General features: G+C 42.7%; 1 protein-coding gene across 1 annotated transcript; it reads left to right on the plus strand.

Moving 5' to 3' along the window:
- Window positions 1-14,295: 14,295 nt before the first annotated feature.
- Window positions 14,296-15,993, plus strand: LOC311507184 (tripartite motif-containing protein 16-like; the record flags this gene model as incomplete). Its single annotated transcript, XM_084571439.1, has 1 exon — window positions 14,296-15,993. The coding sequence occupies exon 1, from the start codon at window positions 14,323-14,325 to the stop codon at window positions 15,991-15,993; it is 1,671 nt and encodes a 556-aa protein (XP_084427565.1). The 5' UTR covers window positions 14,296-14,322.
- Between the last annotated feature and the right edge of the window lie 271 nt (window positions 15,994-16,264).

Consider the following 16,264-nt stretch of genomic DNA (forward strand, 5'->3'; position numbering starts at 1 on the left):
ACAGAAGTCACTTCAGGGACAGTTGGTTAAAATGTGTCTTTTAGTCTCAAGCTGAAGCTTCACATGATGAATAAAGCTGCTGTTTTTAGGGTTCAAGCAGCGAAGCTGCTAGAAACCTATTGTTTTTTTGGGGGCCAAGCAGCGAAGCTGCGAAGGCACCCATTGTGTTTGTAGGTTTTCTTCCCTATTATTATTAGGGTTCAAGCAGTGAAGCTGCTAGAAACCTATTGGTTTTGTATGTTTTCCTATTATTATTATTATTCCTAAATCTTCCGCCATGGGAGTCTATGGCAGCCCATAGAACCGTATGGTCGAAAGTTGTGAAATTTTGCACAAAGCTTAAGGGCAGTCTCAATATTACTTTGACTGAGTTACATGTAAGCACTAAGCGCGGTCTAGTGCCACCAACTGGTGAAAGTTTGACGTACATTTGTGCATGTTACTTTTGAACCGTATGTCCGATTTTTGAAAACAAGGTATCGTTGGAATCCTTGGATCATGACGATTTCAACGCACATACACACACGGCGAAAAATTCGAAAACTGGTCGGCGCACTCCTCGCTCGGAGGAGCCTGCAGCCCAAACCGTACGTCCCACACAAATAAAACCCACACCATCTGAAAGCCAACAAAAATCTTTTAAAATTTAAAATTTTAAGTATTTTTTATCTCTGTACCTCAAAAACTGTGGCCACAGGATCAGATAGAAACTTTTTTTTTTAGAATTTCGAAGAAAATCTGAAGCTCAAGTGAGAGGTAGAGTGCGGCCATAGAGATCCATTATAAACGATGATTTTTTCAGATTTTTCCAAAATTTCACCAAAACGTAAACTGCGACCCTGACCAAACCGTAAAAGGTATCGAAACGCCGTTTTCAGGACTAAAAAGCTACACTTCCCCCCATGACGTCATAATGCGTCATGATAGATTTTTCGCAATTCATGATTTTGTTGAAAAACGAAACTAATTTTCAGCGGTGACAAATTTTGTCCGATTCTCACGGAAGTTGGCGCAGATCGTCTTCTGACCAATGTGCACAAAAGTTACTATCAGGCGTCTTCAGCTTCGAAACCGTTTGGCCGCTACAGCCAATCAAAATTGGCGGCGAAGGCGGCGTTTTCCATTTGAGCTCATATCTCTGCAACGCTTTGGTAGCCTGACGTAGCCATACTCAATTCTAGTCAGAATGTGAGTCTGATACTGCTCCATTGGGCTGTGATTATGGGGCGTGTTTCAACCGAACCAGGAAAAAAAATGCCTCTGCACTCAATTGGATAGACCTATAACCAATCAGAGCAACGGAGTGTGCGACGTATGTTAAGCGACGCATAGTTGTCAACAGAACTCAACTGCACGCACGCTGGAAGAAGTAGAAGAAGAAGATGAGTGTAAACAATTTTTGCCGGTGTTGTAAAAAGAATTTCTTAGCGACCATCGGAGCCAGCTGATAAATTAAACTTTTGCCGAATCCCGTAGGAAGGACGCCAAAAATATCTTTCCGATTAACAAATGTCTTGATCGCTTTTATCTGTTCCTCTTTTAAAATTAATGCGCTGTCGGTATCTTCTAGAACAGACTCGATGGCAGAATCTACACATCTCAGTTCTCCAGCGGCAGCCATCTTTGTTGTAAACAAATTCAACCCAAGCGCTCTTTGGTGACGCGGTTGATTATGTTACTGTTGATCATCTGTCCATAGGGTGGCCATTTCCACAACACCAAAAAGGAGGACACTTTGCGGCATTTAGTGAGGAAAGAAAAATCGCAACATACAACTCTAGTGTACTCCCCACGACAATACAATTTTGTACATGATAACGATGGTATCATGATACAGTGATTCTAAGATACTCTGTTCATCACAAGACAATTTATCGATGATATATCATGATGTATGTGTAACAGAAGAGGAAAAAATATTCCTGAGAAGGCGAAAAGTATTTGTTCACAGTATTTGTATTTATTCAATACATCTGTCTTGCAAAGTGCAGCGCCACAAAGCAGAACATTTATGGCCTTAAATGTGCAAATTAAATTTACATAAAAATAAATAAATAAATGCAAAAAATATACATTCCAGTTCTTAATAAGCATATAGAACTCCTCCATATAGAACAAAAGACGGTAAGAAGAAAAAACACCATGTAACGGGTGAATATTGAACTGAAAAGTCCACAGCGTATTCCACTGTATTCCACAGTGATTCTGTCCTTTTGGGACATGTCTGCAGTGTATTTGTGTTTATGTATGCGTGTGTGCAGCTGCAGTCCACCTGTATTTTAACTGATCTGAGATGGTTTGACCACTCGGCATTAAATGAGGTTCGTCTTTTCGGCAAGTTAACATTTAGTTAGCGAGATGAGTGACACAGCTAGCACATGGGATCAGGGGACGGCTTGTTTACATTTTCAACCAATGAGAAATCAGAGAATTGAGTGACACCGCTTTTAACCAATCAATTTTAACCAATCTTTTTTTTTCTTTTACCGAAAGTCTTACACCATTGTACGATATGCAGTGTTGCGATCAGGTGCAACTCCAAAAAGGAGGACAAATAAGCGTCCGGCTTGAACGGACGCCGGACAAGGCATTTAAATTCCGGACTGTCCGGCCGAAATCCGGACGTATCGCAACCCTATCTGTCCATGATCGTATAAAGCCCGCCCTGAGAATCTGATTGGTACTAACAGCTCCTGTTCGAGCATAATTGCGCCTCAACGGAGCAATGCCAGACCGAACTTCCAGACCTCAAATGTTGTGGGCGGGACTAAGTTCGGCTGGCACCCAGGCTAACGCTTTGGTGCAATGAAACCAAATTTGATAGCACGCTTCCAGACGCTGTCCCAAGTGGACGAAAAAAATCTGGTGTCTTGTGGCCACTAGGGGGCGCTATAATTAGCAAAACATTGTTTTTGCTCATATCTTTTGATGTGTTTTTATTTGAAATGAAATTGTGATATCCACAGATACCGTGAGTTGCCCCAGTGACAGTTCATGCCAACTTTTCGTGTTGTTTCGTGCCACACAGGAAGTTTGCTTATATCTCGGTGACGCTTTGAGTTCCGAAGGCCAAACTTGGCCACTCGCTTCGACACTCCCTTAGAAGTGCGCAATAAAAATTTGGTGTCATTCGGCCACTAGGGGGCGATGTAATTAGGAGAATTGCGTTTTTGCTTATAACTTTTGACCCGTATGCCTGATATTCAAAAACATGGTACTGTTGGACTCCATGGATCATGCCGAGATCAACGATACCTACGATGTTAATTTCGCCCGATTGGATTCTCCGCCATATTGGATTTTGTTGAAAGCAAAACAAAATCTTCAGCGGTCGCATATTTTGTCCGATTCTCACCAAAATCAGCACAGACCGTCTTGTGACCAATGCGCACAAAAGTTACTATCAGGCGTCTTCAGCGTCGAAACCGTTTGGCCGCTACAGCCAATCAAAATCGGCGGCGAAGGTGGCAAACGGGATACAAGCTCATATCTCGGGAACGGTGTGACGTATTACAACTAAATCTGGAAGTACGTTTAGAGACCCCGTCCCGAGGGGACATGCCAAATTTGGTGTCAGTCGGCCACTAGGGGGCGATTTAATTAGCAAAATTGCGTTTTTGCTGATAACTTTTGACCCGTATGGCTGATATTCAAAAACATGGTACTGTTGGACTCCTTGGATCATGCCGATGCTATCAGTACTATTGCAGCTCTATCCGAAACGTCCTGCTTGAACCCTTCATTGCTGCTTGCAGCTATATTTGTCATTTGTGTTTAACTTTTATTAGTTCGAGTTAAATTAGTGAGTAGGAATAAAAGTCAAGGATTTTGACTTTGATATAAAACTCATTTGCATTTGTTTGTTCCATCGTTGTATTGGAGTTGATTTGTTTTTCCCTGGAGCCTTGAATTTATCTAATCATGTGGACATATTGATTGATGTAAAGAGTTTTCTTCAATATAACCAGTTTATTCTTCCATTAAAACATATGGATGGACTTTATGTTAGTCTCAACGTGGGCATCTAAATGTTTTTTCTTCTACATTCTTCGTTGCTGTTTTTTGTGCGTCTAATAAAGTTTCCTTGAATCATTAATAAAATTTGACAGAGTTTAAACACCACAGAGTTTCAATGAGGTCTTTGTGATACTGACAGGGAGGATGGAATAAGATGGTTTAAGGTTAAAGAATCATTAAGAAAGAAGGTTGCAGATAAATCCTAGGTCAGGGTTAAATCAATTCAAATCCATTTCTTTTATTTTTGTTTTTAACTTTGTTCCTTTTAAAGAACATTAACAGTCAATTAACATGACAGAAGAAAACAAAAACTCATCTTGGGATTGGGTATGGACTGTCAACCAGAGACATCACTGTATAAAAGGTAGAGGACATGTCCACTTTCTATCTAGGTCTGAGTGGACGCTGGCGAGTCTTGCTGCCGCTATTCTCCGGTAACTTTTAAAGTGTTTCTATGGCCTTACAGCCCTATGGACTGTGCAGTTTCACTCAAGTACAAGCTAAACTTTCCACTACTCTTGGTTTATCTACGATCGGTTTGTTCCTCCTGTGTGTTTGTATGTGAGCGGGCTAATAGCCTGTAGTTACCTGTTGGACACACCACCCGGCTTCACGACTCCTTGTGGCCGTCGTAGAGAATAATGTGGGCTACCAAGATCTACATCTGGTCTGCATTAGCCTGGGCTCTCCTGTCCTTTCTCCATCAACCCGTGTCTGGTTTGCTACAACACACGACCGCTGAGCTCCTCCGCCTCCACTGTCACCTGTTTGAGCCTCCGCCGGCAACTCTTCACCTCCACCTGCACATCGCTCTCCTGCCTCGCCGGAGATACATCCATCGAGGGTCTCGCCGGAAATTTACCATTTCGACAACTCCAAAGCGACAAAATCCTTCTGGTCCACCACTCGTCATCCTCCCAGAAACGCCGACCGGGTTGTTGATTGCACCGTGTTAGCCAGCCTGGCTAGGTCGGCCAACACTCCCGTCAAACATGACAACTTCGGTCTGCTTAACTTCCGCTCACTCACGAGCAAGGGACATCTTATCCAGGATGTCCTCACTGACCGTAAGTTAGACTTTCTCTGTTTGACCGAAACCTGGCAACAACCCAACGACTTTTCTCATCGACTTTTTTACTATGCATTTTCACATAACATTCAAGGGTTTCATCATGGGAGTAGCGGACGCGGGGTACACGGGGGACATGTCCCCCGCACTTCCTGTCTCTGTGCCCTCCGTCCCTGCACTTTTTACAGCCATTACAACCACTTAATTCATTTTTAACATGTTGAGTTAGCTAGTTATAAACACACTCCTCCTTAATTTCTGCACAGAACATGTGCTCACTATTTATTTGCACATATTTTTTAAATCTTTATACAATAGAAAGAGCAGGGTGAGGGAGGAGAAAGTGGGCCAGAGGCCAGCAGCAGGGATGGTCACGGAGGGTCTTCACAGCAGGTGAGGAGAAAATAACTTAAGTCCTTATAATGTCTCTGGCTGAGAGAAAATATTGATAGCATAAAAGGGATTTTGTGGTTAAATTCTAATACTACTGTATTCCTAATTCTGTTTCAAAATGTTGCTTTCCACTTTTTTAAAAAAAATCTTTATTGCCATGATAGAAAGAGCAGGGTGGGAAAGGAGACAGTGGACCAGAGGCCACCAGGAATGATTATGCAGGGTCACAGGGTCACAGGTGAGAAAACAATTGATTGACATAACATAACTTATGTGCAATCTCTAGAACTGATTTTTAAAAAATGATATCTGGAAGAAAAAATCCCGCACACTGGCAAACTTGCAGAAAGATAGAGATAATTTATTGCGACGTTCCGGTGCAAGACCTTTTTCAAGCAAATGTTTGTGTCAGAAGAGAAAGCCATCTGAAATAGGAGTGGCTGTGTGACGCCAACCAATCGCTTTGTTGCATATCTAATACCAAACATCAATATGCAATCAATCAATACCTTTTCAATCCCATTTCATTTTGGTGCTGATGATTTTAAACAGGAATGGTGTTTTACAGAAATTTTGGTGTTCAGTGTTTTCATTTGGCGCTTTATTATCTGGCTACTCACCCTGTACTGTGGATGCCCCAGGGTCATTCTATGTCAACTCAACCAGAGTTTGGCAGCTTTAGAGTTTAGATTTTGACTTTGATAGTATATCATTGTTAAAGAGCTAAAGTCGGTTTCCTGGTGCTGTGCTGTTTGTGTTTGTGTGGTTCTTTAGCTGCTAAGGAGAGGTGCAATTGAATGCGAGAGGATGATAAATCACTCAGTAGACCTCTGAACAATTTGTCCCCCTCACTTCTAAAATGATGGCTATGATGGGTTTCATAGTCTTTGCACATGAACCTAGAATGTTTTTTTCTTCTCTTATTGAGCAATTTAATTGTACAAAACGTAAAGGTATTACTTTTTTTGTTATTTAACAATGTCAAGGATTTAAGGAAAGAACTCAGTTCCAGGAGAAAAGGAGCAATTTTAGGTAGTGATTTTGCAAATATTTGTTTGTGGATAAAAAATTTGGCATATAGGATTACAGAATTCATCAGGTGTTCAAGAGCATAATCTCCTGGGTTAACATGGTAGCAAATAACATCTTTAAGGGTAAGAGAGTAGGCAAAGTTAGCAGCATCAAAAAAATGAGATTCAACATCAGACCAAAACTTTTCACAATAAAAAAAAAACAAAAAAAAAAACAGATGTGAAGTTGTTTCTGTAGGCTATTATAACAAAAAGTACAGGAATAATCAACATCTACAAACTTACCAATAATACTACTAACTGGGTACATCTTATGCAGTGTTTTAAAATGTTCTTCTTTAACCTTGTTAGATATGCAATATTTGTGGGCTAGAAGCATGGGCGTGGTAGTGGGGGGAAAAGGGGACCTGACTACTCGGGTTTAATATTTTTCCCGAAAATTAGATGAATCAGATCCCGGGAAAAGACGACCCATTTCCCGGGAATAGCTGTTTTGTTGTTGTTGTTGTTTTTGCCCAAGTAATGTATCGATATCATTCAAATATGCGTTCCCAGCATGTTTTATATTATTTGTAACATTATGAGGGCAAGAAACACAGTTTATGTCCATATCAACAAAGTTTGCAATGATCAATTCTGCTGCGTTATCAAGTGAGCTGCGTGCGTGACGGCCTATCTGCCGCAGCGAAACTGAAATGCGGTGGATTGTCTGTGACTTGTCTTCTGAAAATCTAGGCAACCCTTATAAAACCATATTTTACACAACTCAATTATAAAAACTAACGAAATCTGCTAAAGTAGTCCTAAACCACTGAATGATTCCTAAACCATTCTGTTCAATGAAATCCATTCTGTGTTGAGATTTGTTAGCGGCTGCAAAAGGGAATAATCACTCGGAAGTTAACCAACAATTTCTTTATTAGGGCAGGTATATTTCTCTTTTAAACATATACAATGTTTAACTACATTAAAGCAAATGACCCACAGAAATGTGCAACTGTGCACGGCAAGAAAGACAGGGCCAGGCCTATGTAGGCTAAAACTGAATTGAAATAATAATAATAATTTAAATAAACTCAAACAAAAGCATATAAACAGTAAACACTGCCCAGCATTGCATTTCAAAGCATTTCATTTCTCACCCTGCCCTTTATTTTTTTTCTGGAAATGTGTTTTTAAGAAACAGAGAGCGTCGATGGACTCTGCGCTCAGGCGGTTTCGGATTTTAGTTACAAAATAGAATAGTGCTAAGAGAGTCAAACAGCTGTTGCAGGTGGGGTGGCCTCCTGCTGGTGGCTTCGAAGAGGGAAAACTCTTTGGTTAGAATTTTCATGAAGTCACCGTCTTTCATTTCCTCCGAGGCTGGCTTAGTGGTCATTGAAATAGCCTGCTGCAGATCTAATGCTAGGTCCCCTTCACTCTCAGTCGAGACCTCTTCAGCCGGACGCGGAGCTTCCCCTTGCACACTCGACGATGTCCCATCTACTGCCTCTGAAGACGCACCATCGCCCTCTTGCGCTCTCTCTTGATCATGCCAGTGGCTGGCAAAAAGACGTTAGCCTTAGCGGTCCTCACCAGCATCTGTCTTGATGGCGTACCGAAGATCTCAGTGGGCCTTGGTGCTTGTGCGACTAGAGCACCAGGATCCAGAAGGTACCTGCCAAAAATGATAGTTATTAAAATGAGCCTATATTGACATGCACCACTAATCACAATTTAATTAATAATAATCTAATTAAGGCTACATTCCATGGAAGGCCCACCTGTGCAAAGACACTAGGTTCTTCTGTCTCCGCTGCGTGAACCTGGTCTCGATTGCGTCTCTCATCTCTTGGCTCAGTGGAGTCTCCTGCTTACTCAGCTGATTCATCATGAAAATAAAAGTTCCGTCTGCCTTAGTGAGAGTGGTGTCTCGCTTGCAGAGAGATTCCACTCCCATCTTCACCGGTTTCAAGCAGGCGCTCAGTTGTTTAATAAGGGCGAGCTGCTCGTTGCTGATTATTAATGCTGGATTAATATCAATGAGCGTCTTAGTCACTGGTCTGTGGAGTGCTATATATCGATCCAACATATCAGCGAGACTGTTCCAACGAGTACGGCGATCCAAAATAAGCACCAACTCTTTCCCATTGTCTCTTCTGATGCATTCTCTCAGCTTGTCATTATTGACAGGTGACTTGTGGAAACACCTGGCAATTTTCCGGACTTGCTCCACGCTCTTGTACATTTCTTCTCTCACCCTGACTGATCGATAATCACCATCCTCGACATACTCGGCAGATTCTTCATCAGGCTCGGGGTCACCATCATCCTCTTCCTCGCTCTTGATCACTCTTTCAGGGACATCAGCCAGCTCTTCTCGGTGACCACGGTGGTAGAGCACATCTGTGACAGCCAGGTGAACAGCATGCGCATAGCACAGCTGTAGTTCGGGCAGCACCAGTCTACCAAATTTCACCATCACTGATGCTCCATCGGTAGTGCAGCACACAATGTGTTCGTCCATGTCAAGCTTGAATCTTTGAAGCTGGGAGTCAACCAACACTTTGACTTTCTCGGCTGGCATTGTTCCATTAATCTTAACGATACCTATGTAGCACTACCCTCAATAGACCTTATACTAAGGGCAGGCTTCTGGGTTCCTATATTGTATTTAACCAATTGTACTTTAACCCCAGTCTCTAAGATTTTTACCCAAGTCAATTTGGATTTCAGTTTACATGCACATTCAGCTGTTAAACCTAAATTAACTCACCTTATGACTCTAATATCAAGAAATGTCACAAGACACTTTTTTTCAGAAAATAAACGAATCAATCATTTACTTCAGGCTTCAAATGAAATAACACAAATACCAGCACACTTTAATTTGAAAAAATATGTTTAAATTAAATGCTTTGTCTTCTCTGTAAATGACACTTAAATCATGAAATTGTCTGGTTCACTATGAATTAACCAAAATTAATACTCAACCAGAGAGTACCTCTATTCAGTTCAAATAAACACTTGATAATAAACACAAATATGTGTGCACTGTTATATTTCAGTAACACTATTCTTTAAGATTCAAAATACCCTTGAAGTTTTATAGACATTCAAACTACTTTAACACACAGATTTTACTCTCAGTATTAAATTTTAACTTAACTCAGTGGGCCCACACTCACACACACTCACACACACATACACACAGCCGGCAAAACAAAATAACCCCGTCGCAGGCCTGATATGGTGACTTTTGAGTGCGAGGAAATCCAGTTTTATTCCAGAGATCCAGGAACAACAACAGAAAGATGTTACCTCCAACCTCCGAAACGCCCGTTTACCCGGTCCAACTCTGGAACACAACACAGCAGGAAGACTGGAAGCAACAGATGAATGAGTGATGTCCGGCGATGAAGTCCACCGACGACGTCCAGCGATGACCAACGACGACGAGTCACACACACCGGCAGCAGCGCAGCCGAGTCCTCATACTCCCGCGTCGAGACCACGAGGCAAAGCCGTTATCCAAAGCTGATTTAGCTCCTCGCAGCTAACACGTTCACTTTGATAGCGAATGCCGACAGTTAACTGACGTTAGCTCAGTAGCTTGGCTAAGCTAAAACAGTCCAGCTCCTCTAAAGCTTCGAGCTGAAACTTCTAAAGCTGTGCGCGAACAAAAAGTAGGTCCAATATCCAGGTTCCGAGCGTCGAGCAGACAGTCTCTCAGATACTGAAACACTACACATTTAATTATTTTCGCTGCAGAGTTACCCACTCGCGGCCATGTGTCTTCTCCGTGCCTCGTCACATCATCGTTCCCCCCAAAAAACACTCACTCTCACTCACTCCCTGTCAAACCTGTCAATCACACCTGAACCAATCAACGATCAGGATCACACTTGTTCCCTCAGACAGTACTTCCTCATCCCCATGAATTTCTTCAAAATAAAATGCAATATTCAACCATGTACATTTGTATCTTTTTAATGATAAATGTCTCCTCTTCTATCAAAATATTTTAATCATTATGAGCTATTCTTTTATCATTTACCCAAACATGAACTTCTTAAACTATTCATTAATTTATTTATGAGTAAGGATTTTTAGCAGGGCTACATGTGAAAAGCGAGAGCGATTTTTCGACGATTTTTTGTGTCGCATCCTTTTCTTTCTAAATCGACCGAGGCCACAGTTTTCGCAGTACACGCGTGGGAACAACACTAAAATGTAGAGAACCCTTGGCTGACGCTCCCAATGTGTTCGTTTTCTCGAAAGGACTTGTAGTTTTTGAGAAATAAGCATTAGTTCAGAGGGCAAATCCTAGGGTGCAGGAGAGAAGGGAGTATAACATAGAGAATATCATGTGTGCGGCGTGTAGTCGTGGCAACGGCCCTGACGAGCAGACTCAGCACAGGTGAACACAGAAAGTGGCGGGAAAAGGGTTCTCAGTGGATAACAGGATCTGCCAAAACATTAAAACCCCTCGGACTATTACTGCAGTACTGTAGGGGGGCAGAAACTATCACTATGAAATATATTATTCCACCACATAAAGCAGGAAACGTTTATGGCTTGTAACAACATTAATGACAGAATATATATAATTGGAGTAATTTAATATGATGTTTTTAATTAAATACATAATGAACACATAATACATGTTGAACACTCATAAGAGTTATGTTAAGTATGTTACATAACATTACTTGACATGTCTCTTTGTCTGTGTATAGTTGTCCTCCAGCTGATAAAGACAGACTGCAGTGACGTCCAACATCAGTCGAAGAGCTGGACTCACAGGACAATTTGAAGGTCTTCACTTCATCGCTGATTCCTTGTTACAGCCTGGATGTGTTAAGTTTAATATTGATGTTTTTCTAAATGTAAGACTGTGCCCAGGGCCGCCTTAACCTAATGTTAGGCCCCGGGGCTGAGAGGTTTTGTAGGCCCCCCCCATCCCCTCGATTTATAGAGTCTCATTTAAAAAAAAAAAAAAGTGTAATATCTAGGTAATCTACATCACAAAATGCATTAGTTTCTTTCGAGCCATACAACAATGAGTTTTCCCTCTTTGAGCCAGAAAACACCATAATATTGTTATTAACATATCACTGAGCCCACTTCAGCAACACAATACACTTTATTTAACAACCACACACAGCAACTTATGGTGATAATAAAACCAAAATATGTTAAAGTATGATTTCAAACGATATTATGAAACACATCACCAACCATCACCTGTCTGCACAAACACTGATAATAACTAATAACAGCATAAGCAAAGAACAGCAACAGATCAAAGTTGGAGCCTCCTCTCTGGCCTCATGGGGCCCCGTGAACCAATCAACATCAACATTCAACATCATGGATAGCAACATGGCCTAATGCCAGGTACCAAAAAGATGAAACTGAGCAACATTTATAGAAGGTTTGCAGTATAATCGAGACAAACATCTAAGCAAATGTGCATTTCTCTTAAAACAATGCACAACCACAACAATTTATAACCTGCACAAGCTATAAATACAGCACTTTCTTACGCGCACTTTTGAGTCAATAATGTTTCCCCAGCGGCCCGGGTCACTGTTATATGGGTCATCTGACTCGTCTCCCCCCAACTGGTTTGCAGCCTGGTCCTCTCTCTGGTGCTCGTGTGCTCCCCCCTCGTCCTCCTCCTCCCCTCCACTGCTGCGGCCGGTCCCCTGCTCCTCTCCAGCTACATCCACCTGCGCGGCGTACGCCTCCATCGCTCCCTCCAGTGTGTGGGTTAGCGTCGCTAACGGAGGAAGCTAGCTAATTTCGCTAATTTAGCTAATTTAGCGAACTTAGCGAGCTTAGCGAACTTAGCGAGCTTCCTCCGGTGCTGGGTCCATCTTCAGCAGCAGCTGGTTTAAAAAAAATCCGGTGAGCTTTGGATGCTCTTTAGGAGCTCCTTTTCGCGCAACTCCTTAATAAGTGTTTTTCTTTTCTGGGCACCACTCTCAAACGTCCTCCCCGACATTTTCCACTTAATGTCACTCAATCACAGAGGGACACACCCAAAAGTAACTATAGACATTCTGATAGGTTAGCCCACGGGCCACGGGCCATAGGCTATAGGACCACGTGGGTCACTCCTAATTTGGATCAATCAGCAGCCACGTAACGTGCGATTAGAGTGATTGACAGAAAACCTGACAAGTTACAAAACAATATGACCTTTTCAGCTCATCATGAACCTGAACTTGGGAGGCCCCTAGGCTGGGAGGCCCCTGGGCTTCAGCCCAGGTAAGCCCGTGCATTAAAGCGGCCTTGACTGTGCCGTAAACTGTTAAACTATTGCTCAGATAGCAGCAGGGCATGAAATTGGCACCCGCCCGCCAAATGCGGGTAACTTTTGTGATTGGCGGGTGAAACTGTCAACCTACCTGCCACGTTGGCGGGTAGCCAATAAGGGGCCTGTCCACACAGAAACGCAGGGGCCGTCCACACGGAAACGCAAAAATGCAGAAACGCAGAAGTTTTGCATCGTTTTGGCCTTTCGTCCACACGTATCCTGTAAACGCATAGCCCTAAAACGCACTTTTCTGAAAACGGGTCCCAGGGTGGAGAAATTCGCAAACGCACCTCTTGCGTTTCTGACAGACAGAAACGGAGAAAACGATGACGTCATCGCCACACCCCCGAGCAGCCTTCCACATCCCGCGAGACGTCTCATAACAACATCAACAACAATGGCGGACTACATGCTAGTTTTCCTGCTGGAGAAGATATTGAGCCTATTAGGGTTACTAGGGCAACATATCATGCTCCTGTGCCACCACGCTGAGCAAAAAAGGTGATTTGTAAACAGCGCTCAAGATTTGTGCGCATGCTCCGCATCTTCCTCTCCGTTTTTGGTGAATTTATGAAACTGAAACAGCGCCACCTATAGGCCTGGAATATGAAGTAGCGTTTTCGGTCGTGCTGAAACGGATCTGTGTGGACGCGGATATTTCTTGAAACGATGCCAAGTTGGTTAATAACCAGACAGCACTTTAATGTGTATTCTGTACAAGTTCAACAACCATTTTTATGCATTTTCTGAGTCGTTCGCCTTAATTTTAGGCACAAAAAAATTTTGGCTGGTAAAAAACTACTGTGGCAGGTGGATTTCAAAATCCACCTGCCACAGTGGCTGGTGGCCAAAAAAGTTAACTTCAGGCCCTGGATAGCAGTAATGACTTTTATTATTAAAATTATTATGATTAACGATCAATTATTATGATTTGCTCGTTCTTTGTCTGGGGATCCTACTGAGGACACCCCTCTTAAAGGTGGGGGTGTGACGATCCCTCCCACTCTCTTCCTTATTTGATGCTGGCTTTCAGGTGGAGCTGGGAGGGGTCTGCTGCCTGTACCTAAATGACAGGAACCAAAAAAGAAAGAGACAAAGCGAAAAGCAAAGAGAAAGATGTAACACGACAACAAAGACGAAAAGCACAACAACTAAGATGAGTGAAAAAGGGATTTATTACAATGAAGCCTCACGACCACGTTAAAACTACAAAATGACTGACCAGAGCGATAAAGAGCAGCAGGTTCATGCCCGGTCTGTTGGTCTTGGTGTCGGCCAGAGACAGGAGTGATGACTACTTGAAGCCCGCTGAGTTTCCTGCATAGCCTCCCAGGAATTAATCAACATATAATTCCAGGAAATTCCACGACTTCCACTCCCTCTTCCTGGAGCAGCTCCACTCATATTTCCTGATGTTTCCCTGTTCCCTCCCCTTTAGATCAGAGCTCAGACTAGTTTCACGTCTAGCAAACAGAAAACTCACACAGTCGTCGACACTGAGAGGTGAAATGGAGCAGAAAGGAGTTCAGCTGGACGTAGAAACCTTCTCTTGTTCCATCTGTCTGGATCTACTGAAGGATCCTGTGTCTATACACTGTGGACACAGCTACTGCATGAACTGTATTAAAAGCCACTGGGATGAAGAAGACCAGAAGGGAATCTACAGCTGCCCTCAGTGCAGGAAGACTTTCACACCGAGGCCTGTCCTGGAGAAAAACACCATGTTAGCAGAGTTAGTGGAGCAGCTGAAGAAGACTGGACTCCAAGCTGCTCCAGCTGATCACTGCTATGCTGGACCTGAAGATGTGGCCTGTGATGTCTGCACTGGGAGGAAGCTGAAAGCCTTCAAGTCCTGTCTGGTCTGTCTGATTTCTTACTGTGAGAAACACCTCCAACCTCACTATGATGTAGCTCCATTAAAGAAACACAAGCTGGTGGAGCCCTTCAAGAAGCTCCAGGAGAACATCTGCTCTCGTCATGATGAGGTGATGAAGATGTTCTGTCGTACTGATCAGCAGAGTATCTGTTATCTCTGCTCTGTGGATGAACATAAAGGCCATGAAACTGTCTCAGTTGCAGCAGAAAGGAGAGAGAAGCAGAAGGAGGTGGAGGTGATGCTACAAAAAATCCTGCAGGGAATCCAGGAGAGAAAGAAAGACGTGGAGCTGCTTGGACAGGAGCTGAAGGCCATCAATGGCTCTGCTGATAAAACAGTGGAGGACAGTCAGGAGATCTTCACTGAGATGATCCGTCTCATCCAGAAAACAAGCTCTGATGTGACGCAGCTGGTCAGATCCCAGCAGGAAACTGAAAAGAGTCGAGTCAAAGATCTTCAGGAGAAGCTGGAGCAGGAGATGACTGATCTGGAGAGGAAAGGCTCTGAGCTGAAGCAGCTCTTAAACACAGAGGATCACAACCAGTTTCTACACAACTACCCCTCACTGCCACCACCCAGTGAGTCTACACACTCATCCAGCATCAAGATTCGTCCTCTGAGGAACTTTGATGACGTGAAAGCAGCTGTGACAGAGACCAGAGAGAAACTACAGGACATTCTGAGAGAGACATGGACAAACATCTCACTGACAGTGACTGAAGTGGATGTTTTACTGCCACAACCAGAGCCAAAGACCAGAGATGAATTCTTGAAATATTCACGTGAAATCACACTGGATCCAAACACAGCAAACACAGATTTGTTATTATCTGAGGGGAACAGAAAAGTAACAAGAATGGAACAACAACAGTCTTATTCTGATCATCCAGACAGATTCACTGGTAGTCGTCAGGTCCTGAGTAGAGAGAGTCTGACTGGACGTTGTTACTGGGAGGTGGAGTGGAGAGGAGGAAGAGTTTGTGTAGCAGTCACATACAAGAATATCAGCAGAGCAGGGAGCTTATGTGAATGTGCATTTGGATACAATGACAAATCTTGGTCATTATATTGTGACACAAACAGTCATACATTTTTCTACAACAATGTCTCAACTCCCGTCTCAGTTCCTGAGTCCTCCAGAGTAGGAGTGTACCTGGATCACAGAGCAGGTATTCTGTCTTTCTACAGCGTCTCTGAAACCATGACTCTCCTCCACAGAGTCCAGACCACATTCACTCAGCCTCTCTATGCTGGACTTTATCTTTATTATGGATCCACTGCTGAGTTGATTAAAGTCAAATAGACAGAAGTCACTTCAGGGACAGTTGGTTAAAATGTGTCTTTTAGTCTCAAGCTGAAGCTTCACACAATGAATAAAGCTGCTGTTTTTGTCATTTGTGTTTAACTTTTATTAGTTCTAGTTAAATTAGTGAGTAGGAATAAAAGTCAAGGATTTTGACTTTGATATAAAACTTATTTGCATTTGTTTGTTCTATCGTTGTATTGGAGTTGATTTGTTTTTCCCTGGAGCCTTGAATTTATCTAATCATGTGGACATATTGATTGATGTAAAG

This window comes from Chelon labrosus (genome assembly GCF_963514085.1).
Source record: "Chelon labrosus genome assembly, chromosome: 1".
NCBI classification, from domain to species: Eukaryota; Metazoa; Chordata; class Actinopteri; order Mugiliformes; family Mugilidae; genus Chelon; species Chelon labrosus.